The 27,479-nt window shown below is 36.3% G+C and overlaps 1 protein-coding gene across 3 annotated transcripts; it reads right to left on the bottom strand.

The window, feature by feature from the left end:
* Eyg (eyegone) lies at positions 1–27,479 on the bottom strand. Of its 3 annotated transcripts, none has more exons than XM_087406920.1 (7): positions 27,300–27,479; positions 20,158–22,178; positions 11,400–11,576; positions 5,136–5,276; positions 3,247–3,642; positions 1,798–1,982; positions 1–1,636 (listed from the first exon to the last, which is right to left on the bottom strand). In XM_087406920.1, the coding sequence occupies exons 2-7, from the start codon at positions 20,636–20,638 to the stop codon at positions 1,061–1,063; spliced, it is 1,956 nt and encodes a 651-aa protein (XP_087263046.1). In that variant the 5' UTR covers positions 20,639–22,178; positions 27,300–27,479; the 3' UTR covers positions 1–1,060. The 3 variants fall into 3 exon arrangements, with proteins under 3 accessions (XP_087263046.1, XP_011067648.1, XP_087263047.1); XM_011069346.2 differs by having other exon boundaries at positions 20,158–21,851; XM_087406921.1 differs by lacking the exon at positions 27,300–27,479 and having other exon boundaries at positions 3,400–3,642; positions 20,158–21,403.

The following is a 27,479-nucleotide window of genomic DNA, read 5'->3' as shown; positions in this document are numbered from 1 at the left end:
TAAGATATTTATGTAAATTTATTCAATATAACATATTATATTGTGCGGATATTTGATGGCTCGCCAAAAACAGTTTTGTCCGTCAGAGGATAGTTAGAAGAAGAATTTGGAAGAGTTTGCAAGAGAGAATGGATTGTGATGCCGTGTGTAAATATTTACAAACGGTTTCATTTAAATAAACATTATTTTAATACAGTTCATATAGAATTATCTGTGTTTCCGATTATTTCTATTTCAAATATCTAGTTAACGCATATCCCTAATTTTATAAAGATTCGCTAGGACTAGTTCCGAATGAGCTCGAACAATCTCATTCTTTCTTCACGGTACATGTTTTTATTCTCTACTCGCACGAATGGCTTCCCAGGTAGATTTGAGCGATCTAACAGCGTTTACTTTTACCACGCGATATACATCGATCACTTATCTAATCAACAATAATAATTACAGTGACATTGATGACGTTGCGTTTTAATATTATACAGCTCGCAACACTTATTCGCATCCGCGATCTTAAAGAAATCGTTTATGTTCGTGTAATAAGCAGTTCCGTAGATATTAAAAATTTCAACCAATAGAGAGAAGAGCCGAGCCCGACAATAATGAGAAGAGAAGGAATATTAGATAAACACATACACGGTGCCGCATCTGATGCTACACGCCGATAATTATCGATTCGAGCCCGCTGAAGATGCAGCACGTTATCAGTTTATCACTTGATCACTCGCGTGCTAATAACGTCGATTCCGGATCGATGTTTTGCGGTTTACTAATATCTATTCGTGATTTTCTGTACTTTGCGCACCGTAAAAAAAACAAAAAAAACATTTTTATCACTTTTGCACTCTTATCGGTCACAAATATATTTAAAAATATATTCAACTGGTGCAGCAACACACTTTGAACACTGGTAATTACTGATCCATATGGAATGTATGTCCAGCCAATATTTTTCAAGAAATAAAAACTGCAATGCAGCCGCTCGATTTTTGTTTGCGAAAACATCACTCCGGATTTAACAACCGTCGCTCGAAATCAAAACTGAGATATCACATCTCGTTCAGCGATCATGCTTCGTCAATTCCAACGGTTGTTGGTCAGTCCAATGATCTCTCCAAGCGACCGGTGGCGACGACGGTATATCCTGGTCGGAATCTTGAACGTCGATTTCCTCGTCTTCGTCCTCGTTCGGATCGTAGCGTATCCTATGCGCCGATCCTGGACGCGGACCAAGACCGGATGATTGCCGCTGATCGTATACGGGACTGGTCGGTCTCGAAAGTCCGGACGAATCGTCACCCACGAGTTGACTGATCATCCGGAAGGCGCTAGGTTTCCTTTCCGGTTGCTTCGGTGCCGACTCGTGCCTGTCGATCCTCTCGGGTCGATCGAGGCCGGTGTCCCTGGTTGCGGAATTAGCGACAACCGCGCGGAAAGCGCTACTTTCGCCGCCCATGCCGGCGATGGAGCAGCTGGACGTACGCTGGCCGATTTCCATAACGGACGTAGCGGAGTGCGGTTGCTGCGGCTGCGGCTGCGGCTGCGGCGGTGGTGGTGGAGGCGGTGGTGGTGAGCGCTTTAAGAGGTTCATGCGTTGATGACGACGCCACTTTGCCCGTCTGTTGGAAAACCAAACCTAAGAGTCACGAGTTAGGTCGTTAGAACGCTCGTGATCAGGTCGGACAGGAACGACGCGGCTGTTGTCCGCAGGGTCTTCTCCAATTTATATGTTAATGTCGAATTAGACCCTGCGTCGTCGCATCGGCTCTTTATCTTTATCTAGTGGTAGAATCTCACCTGAACGCGGGCTTCTGAGAGCGACGTTTTCGAAGCGAGACGTTCGCGCGTGGACACACACGGGTAATGCGATCTCTCGAATTCCTTTTCGAGTTCCTCGAGCTGTTCCGGACTGAAAGTCGTGCGGTTCCGCCGGAACTTTGGCTGCTCTGAACCGTCTAAGCTTCCGTCATCGCCGTCGCCATCTGTACATTAATAGAAATACGTTTTCTATGGGCTATACGTTATACAACAGCCCAATAATAATATACATTTTTTTATTAATATTTTATATATTGCTGAACTATCTAATAAAATTTAAAATATGCTGTGTAACTTCTAAGTAAATACAAAATTGGGAAAATTTATATTTAGATAATAATACATTTTAAAAGGTTAGCATATAGAAAATTGGTGAATGCCGATTTGATGCAACTATATTTGCTCAATATGTGAATACTGATAAACGTTTAGCAAGAATTGTACAAATATTAATTAAAATCGTCCAAATATTAATGAAAATTTTCAATAATAAAAAATAAAAAAAGATAAAAAACTTTCTTAAAAATACTTTTATTGAAAGTCTATAAGAAATTCGTTTAAATCTCGAATAGATGTTTCATTAAACTTTAAAAAACGTTTATTGAATTATTTGTGAGATTGAAACTTAAACATGGAATTATTTATATAAGATGTACACAACTATAAAATGACGTAGTTTTAATACATAGTCTCAAACATTTTCATTATATTATAATTTTCGAGATGTAAAATGTTATTGTCAGCAGAAGATTCACCAAGTGTTTGCATCGCGCTTCTAAACGGTGTGACTATCAATAAAATTTTTTATAAACGGTATACCCATCGACAAAACTCTTCATAAACAAATATGAACACAATCCTTCATTAAAAATTTTCGCCATGGAATTAAACTACATCTCTCTTTTTTTTCTTACTCCTCTTCGTTTTCATTTCCATGATTATATACGCAAATCTAAGAATCTAATTAATTTATTCGAATGACTCAATTTAATATTTAGGAAAGAAATACAAGATACTTTTATAGAACTAAACATAGGCGTATTTTATCTAGGAATAGGACAATTTCGCGACATCAAAGGTGTCAAACTATTAGGTGTTGGAATTAATTCGTAGCGTTTTTAATGAAAGAATGTTATTTATTTCACATGAGTATTAAAAAATACATTAATGAAAGTACTTCCCATCACTTGTAAAACGCTACGAATTAATTCCAACACCTAATACATCTCTCTTTTTTTTCTTACTCCTCTTCGTTTTCATTTCCATGATTATATACGCAAATCTAAGAATCTAATTAATTTATTCGAATGACTCAATTTAATATTTAGGAAAGAAATACAAGATACTTTTATAGAACTAAACATAGGCGTATTTTATCTAGGAATAGGACAATTTCGCGACGTCAAAGGTGTATCTCTCTCGTTTCACCTTGTAGATATCCACGAGCAATCGCGTCGGCGGCATGAAGTGCATGCTCGGAAGTGCCCGCGGACGCGGACGCGGCTGCGGCCGCGGCGGCGGCCGCACCGGGACTCAGGGACGGTGGCAAAAGCAAAGCAGACGCGGCGGCGCCGGATATACCGGTAGCAAGAGGCGGCAGCATCCACGGATGTCCAGCTGCTCCTGGCGCCGGCCAGCCCGCCGGCAGATGATGGCTCGTCGTCGGATGCTGGTGCGAATTGAAGTACGGATGCGGTCCAGCGGCTGCGTACAGGCCGTAACCAGCGGCACGCGCGAATTCCGCAGCCGCGCGTTCCGCCGCACGGTTCCGCAATATCCGATTGATGCTGCTGACCGACGGCGCAGTCGCGTTACTGCAAACCCCTGGAACAGGTGAATGCCGACGTTGCGATCAACGCGAGTCGCGATGATATCGTTACCAGATAATAGCACGAATGCAACAAAGATCTTGTTACACTTGTAAACAGAGTTTTTCATAGCTCCGTCATCGTTAATGTTATGAGCAATTTTTCATCTTTAAAGATTCAAATTTTTTGAATCGCAATCATACTTTAAAAAACTTGCACTTGTTGCAACGTTTGGAATGTTACTACAATGTTACTAATATATTGCAATGTTGCTGCAAGCACATGCTGTGTTCTGTATAGGGTGCGTTAATTTTATGTCAGAACTAAAAGTAATATTATTAGGAAATAAGATTCTTTATGAAAATACAAAATGCAGGTAATTACAAAAATATACAAAATATTTGCCAGTTGTTATCTATAAGATTTATAGTTGCAGCAAAAGATATATCAAAGTTTACTTATTATAATAATATTCGTGTTAGCACGAATGCTTCGAGAAATGGTATGTGTGTCAAGAAGTAAGGTCACAGAAACGCGTTTCTTAATTCTTTCATTAAATTATACGTTGCTCATACGTGCGTCTGTAATCATGGACGGTACATTCGCATGGCTTACAGAGGATGGCTTACGAGCATAATTAAGTAAAGAACACGCTAGTTTATGCATCGCGCTAGCATTTGACGTTATGACTAAGCGCGTTCTAAGAGATATACTGCGAAAAATCTTAATCAATGTTAATGCGAGTCAAGTTGATCAATCTTTTAAATGCTTTCGCTTCACAATTATTACGTTATCATATTCACTCTTTATTCATCGATAAAATAATCGATTTGCAAATTATTATCTGCCTTTTCGCAAATAATTTTTTAATGCGATATGGCTCATACATCATTTATCTTTTATAGAGGTATTAACTGTAACTGAAACGTATGAGTCTTAATGACTCTATAATATTTTCCTAATTTTTAAATAGTATAATAATTTGGTATAATTTGTGTTTCGAAATTTTATCTTTCACAAATTTATTTTCGTTCACAAAATTGATGTTCTAATTATCGTACTATGCTAAGTACAAATGTTGCAATTTTTTGTATACATAGTTGTAAATTTAAAAATCTTTTAAATTAATAACAAAAAACTTTAATGGATCTCAAACATCCTTATGTTTCCATAACACCACAAAAAATACGCATTCCTGTTAGGAATTAAACATAAATTAATATAAATATTTAGAGCTATACTAATCATAAATTGTTTGTTTCAAGTTTCAAGTTTAGTAGTAATGTAAATATTAATTTTGTTATAGTGTTATGTTAGATTTCTAAAAACTATCCCTATTTTAATTTGTGTTATTTTTCCTGATTAAAGACCAATGTACAATATTTAGAACATCATTCGCACATGAAACGAAATTCGAAAAATTTCGACTGTGACAGACGATGTCATCTGTCTTGTGACTCGGAAATATATCCTTCCAATAAGTGTCGATTATTATTATCATTATCTTACCTTCGGAGATTAGTCTCTCCCGGATTTCCCAAGCAAAGATAGTCGGATTCTCCCTTTTATATTGTTCGATTTTAGCGACGACAGCCGGTGTTGCTACTTTCGGCTTACTGCCACCGATCAGACCCGGTGGGCGCAACGTACCTGAAACACGATAAAATGGGCTTCAAGGACACGATGCATTGGCAAAACTCTTGGCCCTCGATAAAATCGCTCGTAAATGGCACCGCGGCATGGCACATTTATATTTTGCGCCCTATTCGGCAGCCCGGCCATGCCAAAACTCGCGAAGCTCGCCGTAATTCCCGAAAATCACGCGATGCACGCGCCTTGGAATCCGAATGTATCTTTCACAGGCGTGATTGATGTGAAAAGAGTGATAATTGTAACATTATACATTATAATTGAACCGTATATTAAATGTAATTTGTTCCATTCACGTAAACATTCGATCGCCTTAGATATTGTTCCGTACAAGGTGCATTAGGAATGTCTTATGCCCGTTTCTACCAACGTAAATTAACTACAGTCTCGATTTAACTTACTTAATCTTTTTCTAATCCTAAAAGTTAGAAAAACATAAAGAGTAAATTGAACTGAGATTATTAAAATTAATTATACATTAGTGGAATCGAGTATTAGTCTTTTAAGATATAAACAACTTTGTGATGTGTATAAAGAACATAAAAAAAGAAGGAAAATATAAATGACAGCATATAATAGTGCAAAAGTCACGGCAATCATCGCAATATAATCCTTAACATCGCGTGCTACCGGCAAATGGATATCATCCTATCTTCGTATATCTGGGTGGATTCATAATGCGGCAATTAGGACAGGATGCTTACATAATATATATCGTGATATAAGAAAATTATCTGCACACGTGTAGCCACTGCGCGTTAGCTTGTGATAATTTTTAGTGTTATTATCGCACGCTTAAGAGTTAAATTGCATGCTTAAAGCAATTAATGTAAGTCTAGTGCTTTTTATAAAAAAATCATAGTTTACTGGATAGCCGCTCTTCCTCTCTTCCTCTTTCTTTCTCTCTCTCTCCCCTCTCGCTCCTCTCTTTTAAACTTATAGGAACATTTATTTAAAATAAAACGTTAAAATATCGGTCACAGGTAAAAATACATGTATTTTAAGTCTATCGTTTAGATTCACCGCTGTCATATATTCCATAGAAACCGAAGTTATAATTTGCTACTCGTGGGAAAGACAATGAGCAACGCAGCAGTCAATTAGTCATGAATTAATTAGTACCTACAAGTGAATGCTAAGACGCGCACAGCTCCATAAGCATATATATCATAAGTACAAAAAGGTTATGCATATCATCGATTGCATGTTGTTGATACCGTAAAAGACGTACAAACGATACATTCTAACGAATCAAATTTTAATTAATTAAATATTATTAGGTGTTGGAATTAATTCGTAGCGTTTTTAAATGAAAGAATGTTATTTATTTCACATGAGCATTAAAAAATACATTAATGAAAGTACTTCCCATCACTTGTAAAACGCTACGAATTAATTCCAACACCTAATATAATACATAAAATTTTATAATATTATAAAACGTTTCATACGAAAAATGGATCGTTTCAGAAGTAAATTTTATCATTATTGAATATATATATATATTAGCTAAAATAATTTATCATTGTTATTGTGTATCTCGATGTATGATAAAAAATAAGATCAGATCAGGCTCATCATATATAAAGAGAAATGACGACTAAAGGCTCAATAATAAAGATATTGTAAATTGAAAAATAATTTAATGTCAAATAATAGAGGTCAAACGAAAACGTAATATCGGGGTTAATTGTGTATGAAAACTTGATTAAACAATGAGGATTGATACGATACATTGCAATCGCAATCAGAAAGAAAATTAATTTTTGTTGAAGTATCTTAAAAATTTAACTATAGAGATACAGATCTGAAAATAATTTTGTTGGATGATCAAAATAATTATGCAGAATGCTTAAACTTTTTGTAGTTGATTGTCATCAACGTTTAAGCGTTTTACATAATTATTTTAATGGTCTAACAAGATCGTTTATAGCTACATTGTTTACAGATACTTTAGCAAAATCGTTCTTTATCGTTCGTGTGCATTATATTAGAAAATTCCTTTTTTCTTTGTCAACGTTACGCTGTTACTAATAATACGTATTCAAAGTTTTGTATACGTTGCGCTTAAGATATACCGCGTATCCGCTGTATATCTGTTTTTGCCCCGTTTCTCGCGAGCGACACGATAGAAGCGAAGAAACGAAAGTCACGCTCGCGTGCTAATATCAACGTCAACCATCGGGCGTAAAGGGTCCCTCATCGAGACTCGCCTCCCGACCCCAATTACGCGCGGATTCATCGTGGAAGGACGTGGACGTGGTCGTTCGTACTTACATGCATGCATCATCCGTCATTCGCGTTCTGTCGCGGACTTTGCCGAAGACCAGACTCTAGAGTCTTGAGAAGCAATGGGGACGGGACGGGGGAAGGTATCCGTCAATCCGGTGGACGATGCCGGGAAGATTGTGAGGGTAATGGAAACCAGAGGCGCAGGCAGACTTGAGCAATTATCGGTCGTTACGTACTATTATTAATAACAATAATGACGGCTAAACCCGGCAGAGGGTATCGCGTGCGCTCCCACGGATGAAGTGCGTGCCGGGTATATAAACGATGTATCCACCTAATAGGTATCCATGCCGCGAGCAAATTCCTTGCCTCGACCTGCTATCCCGGTCTCTCTCTCTCTCTCTCTCTCTCTCTCTCTCTCTTTCTCCCCGTTTCTCCCTCTCTTCGTCCTTTTTAGCTTCTCTCTGTCTTTCCGTCTCTGTATCCATCTTTCCCTGTTTCGATCCCACCACACGATCTCTTCCCACCCTTGTTGCCTTCAGTTTTTCATTGTTGCAGGTTGCAACTCGTTCGGCTTGCTCCTTCGATTTGCGGATTTGCGGATTTGCGGATTTGCTCCTGTGTGCACGTGTGTGCGCGCGCCTAAGTGCGCGTGTACGTAAAATTTTTGAGCGGAGAGTGCCGTTTTTAATAAAAGAAACCGCACGAAGCCAATTTCGTTAGCCGGTTAGGGTTACTCGCGAGCACAGTGGATGGATGTCAGTCCGTCGTGGTTACAGGCCGAGAAGGCTTGTATTCAACAAGGCGCGTCGCATGCGTGCATTCGCGGGCGAGGTGATCTCTTTTATGAATTGATAATGAGAAATTAGTGTAATTACACGGCGAACCTGTATGTAAGAGCGTCGCGATGGAAACTACGAACAAACAACCGGAACGCCTTCGGCATTATCCATTCGATTGCTGTCCAGTTATCCTAACGACCGCAGTAGTGACGTGTTAAGCTTATACAGCACGCTTGAAATTTTGGTCATTTATCCCGTGTAGTCTCTCAATCCGTCTTTGAATCAACCCTCTGTTATCGATATAGCGAGGAGTTAAAGCCGCAACCTCTGAAGACACGAAAATCGATATAATCGAATGGTATTTTTAGTTCATGAATATGAATAAACGAGATATCGCGATGTAATTCGTATCTGTTCTTGGCGATTATAGGCATAATAAGGGTCACGACATACAAAAAAAACTTAAGCAGTAAGACGTAAGCAGTAAGAAAATCAACATGTTGGATTTACTATTGCTTATGGCCTTACATTCTCAACTGTAATTGGTCGATTCGTTTACTATTTACGTTTTACTGTTTAAGTTTTTTTTTCTGCATACTATGACCTTAAGAATAGACTATGCATTCCTATAATATGGTAGCTGTCACTATCGGTTTAGAACATCGGTTTAGTACATGTAGAAGAATAGAAAACGCATTCCTTGATTTTTAACATCTGCAGTACTCTCTTAGAAAATATGTCAACATCTCTCTTCATCTCGATATTTTAGACGGAAAGAGAGAGAGAGAGAGAGAGAGAGAGAGAGAGAGAGAGAGAGAGAGAGAGAGAGAGCGCAAAATGATTCAAGCTACCTCACTTTTCAAACTAATAACGACAACTTCATAATATAACAGTCCATTATTATATCTCTCTATTGTTTAGAAAGAATAAGATACCTTGAATATCATCTCTCTCTCTCTCAAGTATCAAAATATTAAAGAAAGATGCTGATATTCAATTCTTTCTAACGGAGCACATACCTTAAAATTGGAAAATGTGCAATCTACATCTATTATATCTATGTCGGTGATGAGATGACCAGTTATTGGGTCATCTAAAAAGTATCCGCGGTTTTTTGTCACTAGATGTGTGTTGATGGTCATGTATCTAGTGACAAAGTACCGCGGATACTTTTTAGATGGCCCAATATATCGCGTAACGTCACTTGCCTTTCGTCTTGACTTGCGTATCAACGCAGAGCGGGCTACCCGCTCACGTCGAGGGGATTAATTGTTCATCGTCGTTAAGTAATTGGTCGGCCGATTATGGTACATTATATTCACCTCGGACGCCTAAGGAGTCCGTATCCAGCGAGATGAAGACATTACCGGCGCGCCGCGAAAGAGCAGGCCACGAACGGTATTTTTACGAGCGGCTCGTAAAGTTAACGAGGATCGCGAGGTAGGTAGGTAGGCAGGTCTCTACGAGAAAGAGAGAAACTCCAGCGTTCCACAGCGATGCTCGGTGGCTCGGTCTCCATTTTTTATTGTTCACCTCGACGCGCGATTCTTCTTCTTCCTCCTCTTTCTCCCCTTCCTCCGCTCCTCTTCCGTGCCTTTTCTTCTTCTTAGCTTCCTTGTCTTTCTGGCCTTTCCTCGAATACGATCCGAGCTTCCGTCCATTCGTATAGATACCCGACAATTCCCGCGATCTCGTTTAGAGTCTAAATTTCCGCGAGTTTCACCGTTGCGTTCTCGCGTGCAAAACATCCGCACTTGCGTACTCATCTTGAAAGCACCTCGATCTGCATTAACTCGTCAAACATGACGGTCGAAGGTACGAAGTACGAACAACAACACGAATAATCACGGAGAACGCAAATGCCGGAAAGCTCAGGGTGTGGTTTCTTGAGCGTTTAGAGCTTTGAGATATATATTTTTATATTTATTTATGTTGTAAATCTTTATCGATTATAAAGAAAATGGCATGGGAAAATTTTCATTGAAGCTAATGTAATTTGACAGCCAGATAAAATAGATATGGTATGGTATATATTATACTACGACGAATTTCATAAAATTTCAATTTTAATTTTATTAAATCAAAGAGCAGCGAGAATCGAAACTTCGCATTAGTCTCTTGGAATGTAGAGAGGCTAATGACTGATGCAATCATTTATTGATGAATTATGGTGAATTATTCAATTATTCATTTGTTGTGCCGAGGTGCTGAAATTTAACGCGTGAAAGAAATGATTATTACGTGTTAATTCTCGCAAGCTAACGAGCTTCGAGTGGCTGATGCGCTCTTCATGACGCTCGTTATGTTTGACCATGCCTCGTAAGTTTGACGCTATCCCCTGTTCTCTGCCTTGCTTGGAATCGTTCGAAACGTTAACGCGGTATCGTTTGTGGTCGCCGGTAATTGCCGCGTGAATCACAGAGAAAGGTACAATCAAGAATTATGTAAATTTCGAATTAAAAAAAGAGGTATAAAAAGAGAGGGGGAGAGAGAGAAAGAGAGAGAAGGAGAAAAAGAATCTAAGAAAAAATGCACAATCCAAGAAAATATAAAAAAAGTTTGCTCTTTATTCTTTTAAAAAATAGAGGGAAAAAAAAGCTTCCATTTAGATAGGGAAAATATTATGTTAGTACTGTTTCTTTCACGAATAGGAATTATTTTAAAACTTTATTTGACAAATATGACAAAAACCTTTTATATCAGTCTATCTAATAGTTCTCGACTTTGGAAAATCTTCTCTTGTGCATCTCCAATATCTATTTTTCTCTCATTTCCGGAGGATCGATGATATTCTTAGAACGTAGAATATAAATGGATGATTTCTGCCTTGACTTCATATCGAAATTACGTACGTACGTAATGCGTGCGTGGCGCTCGATATTCGCGATAGGTATAGTGGTTGACGAACATAATAGCGATATGTCAACGGAGTAGTTTCCCTACGTAAGTTCTCGTGTTCGGAATGTCACCCAATAATTTGCATATTCTTATCGTCAACGATAAGAAAAAAAAAACAACGTCGGGTATAATATCGAGCGTATCATGAACGCGATTCTCCTCGCGTAAGGCAGCTCGCGGTAAATCGTAAATAAAAATATACTTTACAAACCTAAAAGTTTCGTAACGACTGCGCCCTGTTGGTTTAATGACAACACGTGGTTGGCAAGATCGTTGTAATGCCTGAGTGCTCCTAATCCATGTGACAATTCGATTAGACGTTGCCGCGATGCGTTGCCATTATTGCCACTGGCGAAAGGACCGGCTGTACAATTTTGTAAATTCACACCTGCAATCAGAGAAATCATTTCATTGTAATAATAATACATATAATAATGAAATTATCATACCGAACAACTAATGATAATTGCTAGGACGAAATCTCGGTCGAAATCTGTGTTTCGATTACATTTTATTATCACATCTCCGTTCTTGACTTTGAATTATTTTCGTAAACTAGTTAACAAGATTCAAAAGATTGATGATTTTTACAGGTCTGAAATAATCGAGGATCTACTTTTCTCACAAAGATCCTTTTTAGGATCCCCAAAATCAATTGAATGCCTCGTTAAATTAACAATCAGCTGCGTAATCGCTGTGACGAAAGTGGTCACGGTCAAATAACTTGACGTTGAGGCACTTTAATTTAAGTTGCTGAACGTGATCTCGCGATCCTGTTATTGATATGGTTTTAAAGAATGTTAAAAGCGCAGTGTCAAGAGATACCTGTCATTCAAATTATGATTAATAATTAACTTATATTCATATTCGCATAGATATTACCTCGCACAGCATTTATTCTTTTTAATAATATATATTACTATATTACAAGAACTTTGATTTCAGGTGTTTATCAATGTTATTTCAATTTTCAATGATTATCTTTGATATGCTTTCAAATTAACATGCTAATCAACTTTCTAAGTTTCTCGGAATGAAGTCTCACTTTGAATGAAAATATCGCCACTGAAAAAAATGAAAATATTTACATTCTTGAATAAATTAATATAATTAATTTCACTCTTTTGGATCACAATTTTATGTTTTATAATCTTATTTTTCATAGTTTTGTTTTATTTATATAATCTAATTATCGTACTATATTTATGTTAAATTCAAGTATTGCAATTTTTTATGTAATTGAACATTTAAAACTTCTAAAACTAATAACAAAAAATTGTAATAAGCCCATACATTCTTTTAACGTTACAAAAAATATTTTCTTTTTCTGTTACGAGTTAAATAATCATAATTTGTACGATCTACGCAACTTCTGATTATTGATATAACTTGATCCGAAAACCGGATGTTTCATTTAGATTTTTTTTTTCCTAAGCGAAAAAGTAGCGATAGTATTTTTAAATGGTAATAAGTCAAAAAGACTAAAATGATATCAAGAAAGCGAAGAATATGCTAAGTGGAAAATTTACTCGTAGGAAATAATCTCCAAGGAGAGAAAACGTAATTACACAGCATAGCCAATAAAATCGCGACAAGGCGAAACGAGGGTTCAAGCGTAAATCGACGCGAGCTTAAAGATAATATGAATTAAATGTGAGATAGATGTTAATTACTGTACCGGCAGTGTCTGCGATCAAAATTATGATGTGCTTATTATAGGTTCAGCTTCCTCGTAATCGCACTGTCGACTAATCTTAACAACGTTTAGTGCGGAGAGTCGCCCAGATGCCAATTTACGATCGAACGATATATGGCAATATAAAGAGCGTGTAATACCTGTCATTTTGTAAACGAGAAGCGCAATAGCTTTTTATCCAGTCGATCTTACATAAGGAGTTCGGCGATCGCGGGAGGAGAACCGTCGGGTGAAATTAAATTCTGAGTGTTGGTAGAAAACAGGTCTGTCGTGTTCATTTGTATCGCGTTGTTTTAATTGGTTTCAACGAGTGAACTCAGCGTGAATTCGCGGCAGTTCGTTTACATAGTGAGAACGTCTAATTAATTAGTCCTTTATGAGTTCAGTGTATTACCAATCAACTCGGTAAATGCATCTTGCGCAGATCATTTGCAATTTGTTATTCACGTAATCGAACGGCTACTTTTGCACAATTTATGACGATAATATAGTTATTAATGGCTCCTCATCAGGAATACAGTTAATCAGTATTTAAATTAACTGTAATCTGGAGAAGGAAAATTGACATGATATTTTTTTTTTTCGAATTTATTATAACATTTCGATATCATTTGACTCCGTACGAGAACGATGGACTCGTAACCGATCAGTCACAACTTTAAATCCCGCATCTCGTGTACACAGAAAAATTTTGTAATCCGTATTGACTTAGCAAGAATTCACAGAGAAACTTTTTTTACATTCAGGATGACTCCTTTGATTTTATTCAAAATATCCTATACTGTACTGATATGGTCTTATTCAAATACATATTTTCAGATCTGTATCTAGCGAAGTTTTCAAACACTGTTCTTTCCGTGTACTTTACATTGATAAGCGTTAGATGTAGTAAATGTATTTTACATATTCTTCATATTTTTAATCTTTTTGATTTATTACCATTTAAAAATATTGTTACTACATTTTCACTAAATTTTAACAAAAAATCTAAGTTAAATATTCGATAGTAAGATTATATTAATGATCATAAATTTCGTATATTGTGTATAAGTATTGTGTATAAGTACGATTATCTAATTAAAGAGAAAAAAAACATGTCAATTATATTCGTAAAACTCCTGGAGAATTTTTGTTACAAAATTGAAGTGCTACTAAAGTTATTTTCCAAGGAATCTCGTGTGAATGGTTGCTCGAAACGTCGAATAAAACTTATGCGAATCCCGCGAGTCTCGCGCCTATCCCATCCGCTTCGAATGGCACATCGGACGCGCATTCCGCGCTCGTTTCGTGTCAAAGCGATCGGAGGTGTCGTGAAAACGAAAGTAGCCGATGCACAGAAAGAAATGCGTCCCATCGTTGCATCGACACCAAGCGGGAACCGGTTCTGAACGAGTTCTGGCATCAGGTCTCACGTTATATTCGTCCGTACGTTCGAAATCGCCGCCAGTAAAGACCGATCGCTTGACACGGCAGTAATAGATAATAGAGAGAAAAACTGGAAGGCCGATTCTCTTTCTGCAGACTCGGCGACTTCGTGAGATCGTTCACTCTGCGCTTCCGATGAGTGGTTTTATCTGGACTGAGTGCAGATGGTTTCAAGTAAAATCGCATCGCGTTACGAGTGTTTGCTAACAGTGCACGAATCAAGTTAACTCTTAAATGCAGACCATTCGTTGCTACATGCACACGCATAAAGATAAAACACACAACAGAACACACTTAAATTATTTAAAAAGAATGTTCAAAGAAAAATGAATGCATGCAGATGTGAGGTTGATATCATATCTGTAATATGTGTATAGTGGAAAGAAAATTAATCGAATATAGAGTCTAAGATAATACAATGGCATAACTTAAACTACATTTATATATAGTCTGAGTCTTATAATAATTTTAATCAAGTAGAAATAAAATCTTGCAGGTAAAATTTGAACGCAAATTAATTTATGAATTTTTTTACACGCGGAATACGACTTAAATAAACACATAGGTAGTTGTGTTTACACTCGAAGGCAGCGCCTCGCAAAAAAGTAATCTTATATTATCTGGTTATAATTTCTACAGAAATCGTGTTAAAAGTAAATTGTACATGTAATCGATAATCGATATACGGCAAGCATTTTACGTAATAACTCTTTGATTAATTAAGTCCGTGACGAGATGTTATCCAAGAAAGAATTGAGGACGAATTTAATGACATTTCAAATTTCATTTAATAAAATGAAGATGTCCATATACTTCTTAGTGCAAATATTATATATTATATAATAAAACATAATTGTAAAATCTCAAAGTAAAACTATATATATGAATATACATTATGCGTCACTGTGATCATGTACGGCTAATTATTAATTATAAATTTTATTCACGGCGTCATATATTGATCTATTTTGTATTTTATGTTAAGTGATATAATATTCCAGATTGAATGTTACAGAATTATGCAATTTGATATCATATTTATAGCATTGAATGTACGATTAGAAAAGCTATTTATTCTTTTTATCTTCTTATTAATAGATTAATTTGTTATTATAATTAGAAATGATAATAAATGCGGATTATTACGATTTAGATAGATATAGAAAGTATAGCTCAACATGAAGTTCACACGGAAAGAATGATTTTGCTGACGTTCTTACGAGCAAAATCCGCATAGTAAGCAATGTTGGCATTACTCGGATCGTGTCAACATTGTCCAACGCGATTAGGCAGGGCTGGGCATGTATTTGAAATACTTTTATTTGGAAAACAGTATTGGTAAGACAATTATATTTTGTATTTTGTGTTTGTCCGGAATACATGAAAATATTTTGTATTTTGTATTTCATGGGACCATATAAAAGTATTTTGTATTTTATACTTCAGTATTAATAACAAAAGATTACGAAAATATTTTGTATTTTGTATTTCAAATACTAACATTGACAATTAATCTTATTATTTGAATCACAAGATACAAAAAGCTTTCAATCTTTCGATTTTAAATACAAAATACGTAATACTTTTATGTGATCCGCTAAAACAAAAAAATACAAAATACACTTGTATTGCAAATAGTGTGTTTTAAGTAAAAGTATTTCAAATACATGCTTAGCCCTGCGATTAGACAATGTTGACATTGTACAGCAGGCAACTTGCCCATAACATAATCTAAAAATTTAGATGGATACAAATCTGAAAATAATTTTGTTAGACCATAAAAATAATTACGTAAAAAGTATCTTATCATCCCATATGCCATAAAGTGGGTGTTACTTATAATTTACTAAACTAGTTTAGTTAAATATTTATAGATACTTGAAAAAAAAGCTAGTGTCAAAGAATAAATGCGAAAAAGGAAATTACAATTCTTAGCGAAATTGTAACCTGGTCAGCAAGTAATATATTCTTCGCGTAATTAGTGCATATATCTTCGCGGATACTTTCGACGATTGGTCGTCAAAGTTATAACAAAGTACTGCGCGAAGATAACTATTAGCCGCAAGGTATACCTGTTTCAAAACACTCTGAGTACGGTTATAAAATTCCATGGCATCGTCTGCTGTCAAGTATCGAGTTCAACATCGGAAACATCCGTGAACTTGTATCGGATCTTAAACTAAATTAACGCTTTCCGCACAAACCAAGCAGGAGCTTTGTTTACCATGTCAAACTATCGGATTTATTCATAACTTTTAATTTGCAAACAATATTATCAAATCGCAATTTCAAAGAATCAATTTAGATATAATCCGACATTTAAGCAAATTGTATTCATTCAAATACATAATAAGAATTATATGAATGCGGGGAAAGAATAGCTTTGCTGAAGTATTTATAAATTTATTATCTCAACTAGAATTCTGGTAGATTTAATCAGATAATCCTGATTCGTCCATTTTTTTCCACTAGAATTACAATCCCATCAAATCATTTTTCTCACTAAATTTAATTTTAATCATAGACGTAATAGAAAAAAAATTGGACATTGGCTAATCTTATAACATCTGTGTTTTGTTAGAAAGAATTGAATCAAATCAGCTTTCTATTAGCATCTCTTAACTCAATATTTTAGAGAGAGAAAACGATGATTTAAGCTACTTCACATTTTTTAAATAGTAACAACTTTATAATAATCCGCAGTCTCTTCTTATTACATCCATGATTTTTATGATGAATGTTACACGTCGGAAAAGAATGTTTCTGAACTCTTTCAATGCAATCATCAGATACGACTTCGTTATTTATGTATTAGTATATCTTTCATACGATGGTTCATATGGCCAAGTGCCATAATGTGCTACCAGAACACCTGAAACACATTTTCTTTTGTCCTTTTTTGTCCTTTTCTCTTCCTTTCTGCTCGCTCGTGAACGAAGACGTTGCGTACATGGTATCTGCCTCGAAACGATCTGGGTGTGGTCATAAAATCTCGTGGTTCTGGAACGAAGTGCTCCGCAAACGCGAGAGTACCCGCGGGATGGACGGGTATTGAGCGTTAAACGAGAGTAATACGTTCACCGATCCGAAGAGAAGTACTCGCGTTGCCAACGCATTGAAACCGGTTCCGAATGAGTGCGATACTTGGTAGTCCCCGTGCTCCGTCTGGCAAGTGCAAATCGCGGAAAGATCCGCGAACGCGCGGTAGTTGAACATGTCGTCGTAGGTACATATCCACTGCTCCCAATCGAACATGTCCTTTTATTCTTTTATCAACGGTTTTACGAGGCAAGCAACCAAGGAGCATTTCACGCTGCATCAGACAGCATCGTAGAGAGCGAATAAGGAGTTCGCCACTTTGCATTCGTGTGTTAAATAATATCATAAGCCGAGTCTGTTGTACAATCGCGGTTTTGCTCGTTTTTTGACAACTTAGTTAGCGGCCGAAAAGAGACGCCGGCAATCATTGATAATGAACTGTTTAAAGTATTTTATGCAGAAAAACTTTGATGTTTCCTGATTATATTTGAATATTGTGTTTTTTTTTTATATTGATTAAAAATTTAGCTAAATGTAGATCTAAAAATAATAATTTTGTTTGAACCATCGAAATTATAACTATGTAAGATATTAAAGTTGATTGCTAGAATGTTAAAACTTTTTGCAGTATATTAGCAGTATATTAACGCTTAAACTTTCCATATAATTATTTCGTTCAATAATATTATTTTCAGATCTAGATAAATTTTTAATTACTTTAGCAAAATGTTCTTTTTGTGTAGATATTTTGAAATTATTTAAAATTTTATAAACTGATTTATCTGACATACAATAATTTATATGGAATAAATTCGTGACAATTCTGAATCTCTGAAACAGAAATTATTTCGTATATGTTCTGATTTACTCTTCTATTTTTATTCACATAAGTTGAATATTATATTTCAAAATTACAATCAAAATTTTGTAATTCTTCCGAGATTTTTTTAAAGGCGAGAAATGCTTCCATTAACGTTAGTTATGAGACAAGTCCTGTACAGGTGTTCGCCTGTACAGGTGTTCAATGTTAATTGCAGTTACCATCCCGCATCGAAAGGTTTGAGCGGTGAAAGATCGTGAAACGATTCATAATTTAATTAGTTACTTGGTTATCTCTCATCAAACAAGATATAATCGATATACTCATTTATCGTCATGTGTATCATATATTTAACTTCTGCGTTATCGAGAACATAAATAAGTAAATTGTATGTTACTGTTATTATATTTGTAAATTATATGTTTATTAGTTGTTCCATATAACTCTAGCAAATTAACAACATACGTATTACATAAAACGTATGCATATTATATAAAAATATAATTAATCAGAAGGTTATCTTTTCATCGTTTAATTTTTTATAACTTTTTCGAAATGGTCAAAATTTATTTCAAAAACATACGATATCGCGTCAAAGAAATTTGACAAAATCGATGATAAAAGAATTTTCCAAAAAAAATTATTTTATTATCACAAGTTTTATAAAATTCCCACGTTTTTTTTTTGTATTACCTCGTTATTTCATTTCATTAATTATTGTCTCTAATATTATCTATAATAGTTGTCAAAGTATATTCAGGTGTTTCGGATATTCGATCTTTCCACACACACACATACACATTAAATAACTGTTTAAATTTTTAATAACGCCGTATTGTGCAATTTTGATATAATAAAATGCATGAAACACAATTGTAAATAATGGTACGTGATGTATTTTGTAATTATCTATTTATCATGACATAATGAAATTAATTGGACCTTACTTACACATGCATACACATCTTATCTCAGATATCCAAGAAAGAAAAAAAGAGGAATGTAATCCGGACATATACAAATATTGCTGTAATAGAACGCAGAAGCACCTGCATGTCGTTTTTAGTGAGAATTAAAACTTGTTACAACGTATATAATAGACATTTAATTGCAACAGATTTGAATGAAAATAGCATCATTAAGATCTTTCTAAAATGTCTATATAAGTATCAAATTATTAATGTTGGTCAATTTAATTTGTGAGATATTACTACAACAGTTTAGTCGAACTGCGTTTCGAGACCGAAAAAAATCAATTCGGCGCGCAGTTTAAATAACTACATATGTAAATACGTACAAATATAAATTCACACCGAATTATCTAAGTGCCTAAGGTCCAGCTTAACCATTAAAAGTTTTATTCCTTACTTGTTGTGTAATCACATTTACAGTCTTAAGAAATTTTTTTAATGTTCTTCAATGTAAATATTTATCTGCTCATGATTCATGTTGAACGTTCCATGTGAATCAATTATTATAATGAGTTTAATATACCCGAAAATCTCGTTTATACACGAAAAGAACGATTTTGTTAAAAGATCTAAAATTTTGCTGATATAAATCTGAAAATAATTTCGTTGGATCATCGAAGTAATTTTGAAAATTTAAACTGATTGCTAGAAATCAAACTTTTTTGCAGCATTGCTCAATATTTTTTAACGTAATTATTTTAATGATCCAACACAATTATTTTTAAATCTGTATCCAGCAAAATTTTAAATCTTTCAATAAAATCATTCTTTCCATGTAACTTTAAACAATTATTGCAATAACATTTGTATACAGAGGCTGTGCTTATTTTAAATTAAACAATGATTTACTTGGTACCTTACGTTATTATAATAGAGAGTCATCGTGTGAAAAGAAAACAACGAAAAAAGGCGTGGGAACTTTAAATCGAACGTTAAATGAAACATTAAATCGAATTCGACGAGAATAATCGAATTCGATTCGACTTAAAGACGCGAACATCTTTGCATTCCTACTCACCATCGATCAGGGAAACAGGTACATTCAACTGTTGGTGATGATGCGCCGCCGGATGCTGCTGGTGATGGTGCGGCGGATGTACCTGCAGCAGATGCGATCTCGTCTGGGAGAAGGTCGGCGACGGTGGTTCCCAAGGTCGGGCAACGCCAGTGCTGGCGGGAACGTCCTCGTCCTGACAGCAGAACTTGTCACTTGCGCTCGAGGCGGTCGTACCGGTGCAATTCGCGACTCCGTGTCCATCATTATTGTTGCTAATCTCCCCGTTATTATTGTTATTGTTGTTGTTATTATTATTGGTACCGCTACCGCTATTGTTCGTGAGGCGCGTGGTAATTGCACCCGTTGCTGGGCTACCACTACCACTAGCACTGCCACTGACACTACCACTGCCAATGCCGTCGACCTGTACCATTTCGCTGTCGATCGCAGCCGCCGACTTGGCAGTACCAGGAGGGGTCGCAACGCCGCCACCGATCATCATCACCAGACGATCTCACCTCCGCCCCCTCCACGCTCAGCAACGGCTCCTCCCTCTCCCGTTCTTCCTCCACTTCTGCGAACGTACCACGTCTGTCTTTGAACCACTTCCGTTTCTCGCATTCAATGGATTTTTTTCTACGCGCTAATCGCGATTTTCAGACTATTGACAAGTATCTCCAGGTTAACATATCATCTGGCATTACTCTCGTTCGGAGTACAGCGCTTAAGAATATTCTCTTGTGCGTTGAGCAATATCGCTGAACGAGCATTTTTCGACCTGTACAAACGATATACCATAGAAATTATTAACAGGATCGAATTAACATTATCGATTTCGCCATCGTCAAAAACTCGAATATTCCTCCGTTGTCGTTGTATCTCTGTCTAAGTGCACATCGACAGAGTCCAATACAAATTCAACGCGTTCCCGTCTTATTCGCTGAATATCTGTAGTTCCCATTTGTTTTCAAAAAACTTCAACTTATCTTCATTGAAAACTGTCCGCCGAACTGTCACGTGTATATATACCACCGTCAGCCACTATCCTTCTGATAGCACAAACACGGACTCGCGACGTGATGCAAAATGATAAACAAATCGCTACGGAATAACCGATTAGCAGAACGGAATAACTAATCTACGATCGCGCGATGACGATCACGATGCATCGCGAAGCGAGCTTTTACGCCGTCGTGACACTTGAGTTGAGCGGTGAGCCTAGTCGAAGCTGAGGAACCGAAGGCGCGGAGTACTGGAGCGCAGGCGCCTTCGACGAAGCTCGTGACCACGTTCTCCTCCTTCTCTTCCTCTTCCTCCTCCTCCTCCTCCTCCTCCTCTTTCTTCTCCTCCACCTGGCCCTCTTCCCTCTCCGTACTCTTCCTCGCGTGTCGATCGCCCTCTCGTTTCTTCCGCCTACGAGAGCTCCCTTCTCCAATGACAGGCAACGAGGGCTACTACGGCACCGGGGTAGCTTGCTTGCGCTCCGTCGGATTCGAGCGAATTGCCTTCCGCTCGGGCTTTCGAAGCGCGCCCAGACCTTCCCCCTCCCGCGGACTAGGGACTCGCCGAGGTGAGATCAAGATTTAATGTGACGTGACTTCCGATGTGTCCCGTCGCTCCATATACGCGATCGATTTCTCCCCTCATACACCACCTTCTCCGTTCATCTTTTTTCTTTCGACACAGATCACCAGATTCATCTCTTCGCGCACTCCCTAGGTGCAAAAGAAAGTGTAAAAGAGAGATAAACTTCGTTGCACGAAAACGATTATTTTTTTCTTCTTTTATTTCTGTCCCTACGACAATTCTACTGCTCCTCACCTCGATGCACCGTTTCTCTTGTCACGCGATCGACTTGCCGAAGCTATCTTGTTCGTGCTCGAGCGTGAAGAACGAAAAGCGGGTTTTTCGTTCCTCACGTGTCTTTAGAAGGTTCCCGTTATCAGCTGCTACAACGTGGTATACGCGCGACGCGGCTTCGCTTCCCTCTTTGACAGCTTGGTGTCTCTCTTGGAGAAGGAACCACCCTTCTTTCGCACTATCTTTGAACGACCAGAAGCGAGTGCGTTACGCGGGGCAACCTGCTCGCTCTCCGCCGTATTCGAGCAGATTGCCTACCGCCGCGCGCTCCACTCGAAGCGCGCCCAGACTAGCCTTACCCCCACCTTATACTCTTCCCGTGAAAGACTCCGTTCTTCTGCTTCTACCCGCCGGGAAGAAGAGATCAAGATTTAAGGCGCCGCGCCGTGGTAGCGGTGGCGGTAGCCGTGTCGATGAAAGAGGTGAATATGGGGGAAAGAAAGTGGCTGCGGTTCAAACTTTCAAAAACGCAGAAGCTGCCGATTATACTAGGTCTGATCGCAAAAGGGTAGACGCGGAGTGGAAGATCCCAAACGCGGGGGCAGAGGAGACCCTATCGAGACCTAGTCGATGCGATATATACAGACCAGGTGGGGAACGAACATCGTGGGGATGTATAGTAAAAAAGAGCGAAGGAGAGACAAGGAAAGAGAGCCGGTAAAGCCAGCCAAGTGCGCACTGCTGGCCGCGCATCTGAGCTTACCCAACGCCCACCAACCATTACCGAGTCGATCGACCAATTGGGCGATCTGGTAGCCGCCCACCGATCTGGTGCGCTTACTACTGCGTCGCCCACGCTTTTAAGCAGCGGCCTTCCGTTTTTCTCTCTAACCGGTATGATACGCCGATCCTTGCTGTCGATCGTTGCTAAGATTGTTCTAATACAATTTTGGCATTGGACGGACAGTACTTTCAATGAAAGTTGATGGGAACCTTCAGGGATAATCGATTAGTACGGTCTGACTTAACCTGATAAAACTAGGGTAACTAGGGTACGAAATAATCGTCTGTAAGTACACAATGCAGAGAAGTTTTACGACGAAAATCTATTAAATTCCCCTCGAGATTGTAAATCGCCAGTTATTATTAGTATCGAGTCACGAAGAGAAATGTTTAGTTGAATTAACTGCGGAAATATAATGGAAAATGAACAATCCAGAATTTTGGATAAATCTACTAAAATTCTAGTTAAAATAATCCAGTTGAAATAAACATTCAGCTTTTTTGGTTAAATTCTATCTCTATTAGAATTCTAGATTAATTAATTTAACAGAAAATTTTAGAAAAATTTAACCAAATATTTTCTTCCGTGATGTATATAATTTAGAGAAAATTATTAAATAAATTTCCTTATTACAGTTGATTTGTAACGTTTGAAGACAATTTCTCCGTAGTAGAAAACGTAAATTGTTAATGAATGCATCATTTTTATTTACTATTTTTTTATAATTCTCTATAATCTTAAAATTAAAATTCTATTATAAAGTTTATTTTATTTTATTATTTTAAATTAACTGAGGAATAGTATATTGCCATGAATATAATTTGCTCTCTCCTGAAGCTCTTATTTCAAAAGTCTATCTACTACTACAGCCAAATTATTATCAATGAAACTACGCAATAATAATACTACTACAATAAAATCTCATGGTTTTAAAATATTCTGTATTAGATAAAAATTTAAATAGAATGCAAATGTGTTTAAATGTATGCGCGTACACAAAATCGTGATTCTTATTTGATATATAATTATCAATATAAATTATGAATATAAATTATCAAAATAATTTAAATTATTCTGCAACTTCTATTCGTCTAATTGAGATAAAAATATATATGAAATGAAACAATTTTGTAATTGTCATTTATTTACGTAAGTATTGTTAGCACAGCATTAATCAATCCCTTGAAATTGATAACGGAAAACAATCGAGCATATATCGATTAATTTCAAGATGCGTATGAATAATATACCTATAATATATACCTATAATTCTCATATGCTATAGCTACTTAACATACATTGCGAGTATATCTATGCAATATGAGAAATATAGTTGTGTCAATAATGGCACTCATGGCGGTTAGTGCAGATAATTGTCAATGGGAAGAGACAGATGCAGATAATAGTAATTTAGAACAGCGAGACCATTTTATACACTCCATTGTTCTCTAAATAATAACAATATATTTAATCATAGTTTCTCTAATAAAAAAGCATTTCCATACAACTTGTATCTTCCTCGATATTATTGCCTGTTTTATTACTTAATTTTAATAAATAAAATTTTCAAAAAATTTAAAAACTTTAAAAAATTTTTTTAAACAATTATACAGGTATCCGCAAAGATCGAGGGCCAAACATGGAAAAAGTTTATATAAACTTATGTCTAAAAATGTTTTATTAAAAAGTTATAAACGTTCAAGGATTTACGAGCAGAATGTGTGTGTGTGTGTGTGTGTGTGTGTGTGTGTGTGTGTGTGTGTGTGTATTTACTGCTATTTCTAATACAATAGGAATATTCGAAAGAATCGACATTAATTTGGCAAATGGAAGCCTTTCTTTCGAAAGGAAGAATTTTCGAATATTTATTACAACTTTTGTAGTAACTATATCATTTAAATTATTATCCGAGTAATAATAAATGCTCGAAAATTCTTCTTTCTGAAAGAATACAGGTTTCCCGACTTCAATCTACTCGACTTCATTAACACACTGTACAGGTTTTTGGTCCCAATCGTTACGAACACCCTGTATACATATACATGAGGATGTAACCGATACGTGCCATGCAAACGGGTCCGCATTTCTTCTTTCTGTAATTAACGCTGCAATGCATCGCACGTTTTGACGGATTGAATGGATTTGAGATCTGCCGGAAACTTGAACATTTATTTTTGTAAATATCGCGTATTGAATTTAGGAAGAATTCGATTCCATTGTAACGCAGCACATTTTATCCAAGAGACAGTTTGAAAATGTCCTTAGAATGGAGGATACGGAGACATTTTATAGACGTTCCTTGGAAGTCTACATTGTATGGATAACTCAAGATGTCACGCGACTTGACGAATTGCGACGATTAATGTTTATTATCATTTTGAGGTCCAATTTTTCATTATCTAATAAACTCGTGGTTAAACTAACTTAATATTTTATCCAATGACATCATCATAGATAAAACATCAGGTTAAGTCTAACCACAAGTTAATCAGAAAATGAAAAACTGGAAATAGTTTATTTGAGCAAAAGTTAGCAACTGAATTGTTTTTCTGACAACCGCTACATTTGGTACATTTGATAGAAAGAATGACTTTGCTGACGTATAAATCTAAAAATTTAGCTAGATACAGATCTGAAAATAATTATAATTATTTCACAATCCAAATAATTACGTAAGAATATTAAACATGATGTAAAAAAATTTTAACATTTTAGCAATTAGTTTCAGGCGTTCGGCATAATTGTTTTAATAGTTCAACAAAATTATATTTACAGATCTATATTTAGCTAAATGCTTTAGTAAAACCGTTCTTTCCGTGTGGAATCTTAATTAGATTAGAACAATATGTCTTAATGAATATCATCATATATTTGGTCTTTGAACAAGTGTACTTACACAAACCGGAGACTTTTTCGATACATAATGCGTAAATACTAACGATTATTAACTAATTAATAAAATTAATTTGTCTAAGCAGCTGAATAAACTGATGTTTATTTCACTAATTACGGATTAGGCGTAATAAAGTTATTTAAGCAAGAGATGGGTAGCGTTTCCCGCCGGTAAACTGATCGGCATCAACGAACGAGAGGATCCATGTTAATTCGCAACGACTGGCAATTTTACGCTCTTATTTTTGCGTTACGTTAGAATTTTTACAGCATCGTTTAATCGTTACGTTCGAACAAAGAACAAAGGAAGGAAAAGTATAAAATCATCAGAGTCCGCGTGTCCCCGACAAAATTACAAGCCGCGCGATTACTCACCGCGAATTAACGCAACATGTGCTACATTGTTGCAAAAGTAGCAAAACATTCGTGACTGTTATTATCATTCGTGCGACGTGAATACGCGTAGTCGTGTGTCGTGCGAAAAAATAACGAGTCAGGCATCTGTTGAAAACAACTATTAATTACTGCATCAACGTATTAACTTTAATTGTTCTCAGACTGACTTGTGCGGAATGAAGGAATCAAATGATAATGAATTCCCTGACCGAAATGAAAAATTAATGTATCATCGAGTAGGAAGAACGATTTTGTTCTAAAACTTTAGCTAGATACAGATCTAAAAATAATTTTGTGTAGATCATCAAATAATTATGTACACAGAAAAAATGTTACGGTGGCCGTAGCCGGAAATAATGATAATTTTCGCCCATCAATACATTTGGTTGTCATAACTGTAAGATGTACACATCTTATGCCATAACCGTTAAAATATGCCAATCTTACGGTTATCACAATCGTACTGTAGTTTTTATGACTAAAAAATTATCGCAGTATTGATCGTCGCAGTAGCATTTTTTTCGTGTAGGACTTGCTAAAAATGTTAAAAATGTTACTTGCTAAAATGTAATTTTTTGTAACATTGTCATCAACGTTTGATCGTTTTATAATTGTTTTGATAAACCAATAAAATTATTTTTACATCTGTAAACTCAGCTAAATTTTTAAGTATAATATTTTAATAAAAACGTTCTTTCTGTATGAAATTTCGTTTATATTGTTTCATCATTTTATATTATTAAAGAATATTATGCGAAATCTATATATAATAGATCCTCTTATAAAAAAATATCTAAATAAAGCATGAGAAATTTGTAGAATAATAAGGATTGCGTATCGTAATCATCCTTTTATACATTTTATTCTTTATTTTCGTAACGCTGATGAAAGATGTATGTGTATTCAAGTATGAAAAAAGTTGCAAAAAAAGATTTGAGAGCTAAACGGTAGATAGATTTTATACTCATTAGAAGTTTTTGTTCGCTTATGTTTATTCTGCTTGATTTTACTTTTTTTATTTAATTCTCTTTTTTTTCAGTTCTCTATTTAATGCATTATAGTAACTTTGACAATAATATCTACTGTTTAGACGTTCTGTGACAATTTCGCGTGAAGATATAAAAGAGATTCGAAAGAGCTAACAGAAAACTTTGCATTATCGATCATCGTATAAAAACTCAGTCACCAATGAAAGTAGCGCACGTGTGTAGTATTGTATATCGACGCAAAATTCAACAAGAGCTTTTCGTATGCGGCACGTATACGTAAAAAATAAGATTATCGCGATTACCTCCGACGGGAGAACACGGCAAAGTCACTCACGCATCGAGCCTGGAAGATATATCGCGGGCACTTTACACCGCCACTTATTCGGGTCGCCCCCGCGCCGTATATAAAGTATCGCCGTATGGGTGCCACCACCGTCATGAGCACTATCACGAGGCTACCATTATCACCGTCGCACGGCTGA

Source organism: Acromyrmex echinatior, chromosome 6 (assembly GCF_024713525.1).
Source record: "Acromyrmex echinatior isolate Ae372 chromosome 6, ASM2471352v2, whole genome shotgun sequence".
Taxonomy (NCBI): Eukaryota; Metazoa; Arthropoda; class Insecta; order Hymenoptera; family Formicidae; genus Acromyrmex; species Acromyrmex echinatior.
Note: the sequence above shows the minus strand (reverse complement) of the source record. Positions and strands in the feature narration are given on the sequence as shown.

Bases quoted from the DNA above. Each gene is read 5' to 3' on its own strand.
- Eyg (XM_087406920.1), bottom strand. From the start codon at position 20,638: ATGATGATCGGTGGCGGCGTTGCGACCCCTCCTGGTACTGCCAAGTCG. The intron at 11,577-20,157 runs GTGAGTAGGAAT...CTCTGATTGCAG, and splicing joins ACCTGTTTCCCTGATCGATG to GTGTGAATTTACAAAATTGT. The intron at 5,277-11,399 runs GTTTGTAAAGTA...ATCGTGTTTCAG, and splicing joins AGTCGTTACGAAACTTTTAG to GTACGTTGCGCCCACCGGGT.